General features: G+C 37.9%; 1 protein-coding gene across 1 annotated transcript; it reads right to left on the reverse strand.

The window, feature by feature from the left end:
* Positions 1-1,150: 1,150 nt before the first annotated feature.
* LOC101299867 lies at positions 1,151-3,775 on the reverse strand. Its single transcript, XM_004300007.1, has 6 exons — positions 3,617-3,775; positions 3,464-3,534; positions 2,873-2,921; positions 2,547-2,653; positions 1,688-1,770; positions 1,151-1,565 (listed from the first exon to the last, which is right to left on the reverse strand). Exons 1-6 carry the CDS (start codon positions 3,663-3,665, stop codon positions 1,304-1,306), a joined length of 621 nt encoding a protein of 206 aa, XP_004300055.1. The 5' UTR covers positions 3,666-3,775; the 3' UTR covers positions 1,151-1,303.
* Positions 3,776-4,643: the final 868 nt, after the last annotated feature.

Consider the following 4,643-nt stretch of genomic DNA (forward strand, 5'->3'; position numbering starts at 1 on the left):
TCATAGGCTCAGGAAAATACAGCAGAAAAATGGAGCATCAATGGCAGCAACCATCTTAGACTACAGAAATTAAATCACACCTATTGTAAAAGTTTATAACTAAATTGTACCGACTTTCCTAAAGCATTGTATACAATAAAAGCGGTTTGAGTAGTAAACTTCGTACTAAACCCAAGCATACAAGAATACTATGTCAAGAAAGTGACTGCAAAAGAAAAAGAACAAAAAAAACTACACAAGAGCATGACATTCTTTTCTGACATGATCCCTTAATGCGGATTAGTGTCTGGGCCTCGACTAGAGTCAAATGTCGATTGCATCTGGGATTTGGCTCTAGTACATTTTCCTCTTCCAACTAAACTATAGTTTATCATGATCTTCCAACATTTGGATATCAAAAAGAGAGAATGTGCTAGATTCATAATGGGACTTCATGATAACTTACATGTGAGGATGTATTAGATCTGTGGCGGAGGGAGAAATATATTTGCATGGGGGCACAATAAAACACACACAACGCACCAAACACAAAATAAACGGTATAAATCATTGGTTAATGAACACAGTTTCTCTAATTGAATACATTCTCTGCGTTTGCAAGCAGTGCACTCGAGCTATTTCCAATCAATTAGAAAACCCTTTGAACCAGGGAGATGTAAACCTTCATTTTCGAACCAAACCGATAAAAACAAAATCAATAAAATATGGGGCTCCTAAAATATTCCTAACACATAATAACTAATCAAATCGTAGTAATATAGGACATTAGGACATCATAATCTTGCATTCTCTAATCATGAATTCTTTAACAAAGTTTTCAATTGGAAATATATGAAAACAGAGAAGAAGAAAAACAGTAAAGCACCATGAATCACAATAACAAGACAATATTGGTTTATATTCTTCAAATTGATCATTCTAAAATAATACGAGAGATTATAGACGTAAGACATTATCGGTTGATCTCAAAAACATTATTTTTTTGACAAATGAACGCAGTAATATTGACAATTGAGGTTGAAGACATGAATGCCAGCACACTGATATAGTGTTTGGCACACTGAAGACATGATACAGCAGGAGAATGGCGTATTAATGGCAGCAGACATCTCATACAACAAAAGATAAATCACACCTACTGTAAAAGCTTACAACAAAAATGTACCAACTTCGAAAAACATTGTATTCTATAGTGGTCTTAGTAAACAATGAGCTTTTGAACTAGTACCAAGCATACAATAATACTATGTAAAGACAAGTGAAAAGAAAAACAAAGGGTTCACAGGACCATGCCTTTCTTTCTTTAATCTTCGTCATCAGAACATGCATATGCTAAGCCTAACAAGCTTTGTGAAGTAGTTTCCACCTTAGACTCATCATCTGTTTTGATCGATGGTGATGACAAATGCGCTTTGTCCTTGTCCAGGTCAGATTCAGGCTTAAGGTTTGTTGAAGTAGCACCAACATTCTTTTGGGGGAGGGACAACTGATTACCATTAGATGGACTTGCAACTTTCTGCTTTTTCGGTTTAATTTCTACCACCTTTTTCAGTAGATCTTGTTGTCTGCAGCACAAAACACAATACATTAAACATGTATTTTAACAAAGACAACTCAATGGGATCCTCAGAGAGTTGCTATATATAAGATGCTAATGCTATTATTTGGTTTCAAGATAGATCTATACCTAATCCCACTTTTTTGTTTGGGCTCTACACGAAGTGTCAAGGGAGCCGATACAGGTGAAGAATCTGCCAAACTTGCAGCTTTGTGTGCATTGGTTAAGTAAACTAAGATAGAAGAGGGAGAATAAACATAAACCTCAAAAACATGCATCAAGGATTCAACATAGACAGAAATGTGCAATCTTGCATTCTTTTGCAAATAAACCTCAATACCAGCAGGATGTCTGCTAATGATAAGAAACAGTATTACCATTCAACACACAACTTTTACGGCAAAAGACTGTCATAACTCATGACATCAGGACAGCAGCAAGGGAAAGATACCACCAAGCTTAAAAATGATCAACATATTTTAATAATTTATGCCCTCCAGCACAAACTTCGGATACCGCAATATGGAAATAAAACTGGCAGTTGCCACAGAGATAGAGTAAAACTATTAGATGAAAAGAAAAACAAAACATGTAGTAAGGGAAAGGGGGAAAGCAATCATAATGGGTTCCTCAATTTCTATTATCAGCCATCACAGTACTCAACTAAAACATAAAACACCTCATGGTAAATACAATTCACAACATGTTGATTTACTCTGAAAAAATATCAAAACAAGCCTACATTTTTTTTAGTCGGTGGGCCACCGGCAAAGAAAATGGTATACTCGTTTCAGATGTCCAACGTTATCAGCACTACCTATGTGAGTACTCAGTATGACTGTAGTCAGATGGCACATGACAATTTAAATTAAAGAAAGAGGATCACATACAAGAACCATATCAATACATCAAGTTTGACAGAAAAAATGCTTGTTACCAGCTACTAAGTGCATGCCACGACAATAAAAGCAATTTCATTAAAGGATATCTTAAATGCAGCAAATGCTCGTTTCTCAGTGCGGCGAAGGAGGCGTTCTGCATCCTCCTCAGCTTCCATCTGCTCCTTGAGATATAATAGGTCATCACTGTCCAAGGCTGTATACTCAAACTTACACAGATGGCAACAAAGTAAAGAGCTAAATAAAAATAAACTTAAAGTGGTGGACTTGTGCATGACTCAAATGCACACTTAGAAACAAAGAGAGATAGTAAAAGCAATAGCTGCATTCCTTGAATGCATACTTGGTCTCAACGCACCCATGGGGCACCACGAAAAAAAAAAAAAAAAAAGCAGAGAGAAAGAGAGAGATATACCGCCTCGGCCATGAAGGTAGCCTCCACGTTCTCCAGCAACCTCTTGCATCTGCATGCATCAACCATCCAGTAGAAGAAGCCAGGATCCCTGTCAGGGCATGTTATCAGAAATCTCCCCTCTCAAGCAAATATACATTCAAAGATGCAAGTGAGGTAGAAACCACACCATATCATCAACAATCCAACTACTTCCAACGTCATAATAAATCTTCAATTACGACACTCATTCTAACTAACTTCACCAGCCAAATTGAAAAACGTACGCTATAAGAATTCACAGTACTGAGCACTGATCAAATATACCAAAACACATTTCATGGAATGGCACTAAAACAGTTCAAATCATAGAGAAATTGGTTTCTGTTATGTTGATTACTAATACAATAATAGTATGGAAGTGTCAATGCTAATCGAATTCACTGCCTATCTATTCTTGTTATTTTAGACTCAGCCCAGAATAGAATCCGACCCAATTTAATACTTAGAGACAAATCAGTTCATACTTCAGAGTACCCATACAGATGAACATTATATAATTCTGTATTTTCAACTTGAATAGGAAAAAAGTGAGAGAGAAAACAATGCGCTAACCTTTGCGACCATGCGTTGGAAGGTGACGTCTTCGTCGTCTATCTTATCCTTCCCTTTCCCCCATTTTTTATCTGCCAAAATCGATTCAGAGAAGCATCAATTTTGATTCTCATCGTAACAAAAACCCGACGAAAAGAAAGAAAAAGAAGATACCTTTGGGGTCGGTGAGATTGGTGTATTCTCGAACTTCTCTGCCTGCCATTGTGGGATTGCGAAAGGTGTGATATGATTTCAGGTGCAAACCCAATCTGAGACTCTCTCACAGAGGTGTGGGATTTTTCGAGTTAGGGAACCAAGATTTCTGACGATCCCGTTTAAAATATATATTGGATCGTCGGAAATCTATACGTAAGGAGCCTTCTGACCATGATAAGTCGAGGACTAGGCGAGGATTTCTCGGTTTTATCTTATTTTTTAATTTTATATCTATATCTTAACTATTCAGATCAGTATTCATGAGCGGATCATTTCTACTAATTTTCAGTCATATTGAAAATCGTTAAGCATAAATGTAATTTACTAATTATGAACTTGAACGATTCATATTTGACAGATTTAGTTCATTAATTAATTTAATCTAGTTTGTTACCTTAACGCTCATCGATTATGCTAAAAAATTATAGGAATGATCTAATCATATAGACCTAAAAAATGAATGGATGAGATGCCAAGATGTGATCGAAAAATATGTCTTTTAAACCATAAACCGAAAAGTCATCTACAAATCCTCATTATAGAGGTCCTCACTAGAAATGCTCCCTCTATATGTACAGGCAAAAAAATAAATACCACCACTATATATATATATAGAGGCCCGATCAGAGGCGGACGTCCTCACCAGGCTTAAAGTGTGGACGTCCCTCCGTTCTCCATCCTCCAGCGCCGACGACGGCGCGCCTCCACCCTAGAAGACTCCAGCAGCGTCTCCGACCACTTTCCCTCCCCGGTGAGTCCGTTCTTTTCCAGTTTTCCGGCGAGATCACCAAAAACTTCAAACAAGATCAATCTCGCCGAAAAACTGGAAAAGAATGGACTCGCTGGTGAGGGAAAGTGGTCGAGGACGCTGCTGGAGTCTTCTAGGGTAGAGGCGCGCCGTCGTCGGCGCTGGAGGGTGGAGAATGGAGGGACGTCCGCACTTTAAGGATCGTGCGGACGTCCGCCTCTGAATGGGTATATATAT

Source organism: Fragaria vesca, linkage group LG5 (assembly GCF_000184155.1).
Source record: "Fragaria vesca subsp. vesca linkage group LG5, FraVesHawaii_1.0, whole genome shotgun sequence".
NCBI classification, from domain to species: domain Eukaryota; kingdom Viridiplantae; phylum Streptophyta; class Magnoliopsida; order Rosales; family Rosaceae; genus Fragaria; species Fragaria vesca.

Bases quoted from the DNA above. Each gene is read 5' to 3' on its own strand.
- LOC101299867 (XM_004300007.1), bottom strand. From the start codon at position 3,665: ATGGCAGGCAGAGAAGTTCGAGAATACACCAATCTCACCGACCCCAAA. The intron at 3,535-3,616 runs GTATCTTCTTTT...CGATTTTGGCAG, and splicing joins CAATCTCACCGACCCCAAAG to ATAAAAAATGGGGGAAAGGG. The intron at 1,566-1,687 runs GTATAGATCTAT...TTTGTGCTGCAG, and splicing joins AAACAAAAAAGTGGGATTAG to ACAACAAGATCTACTGAAAA.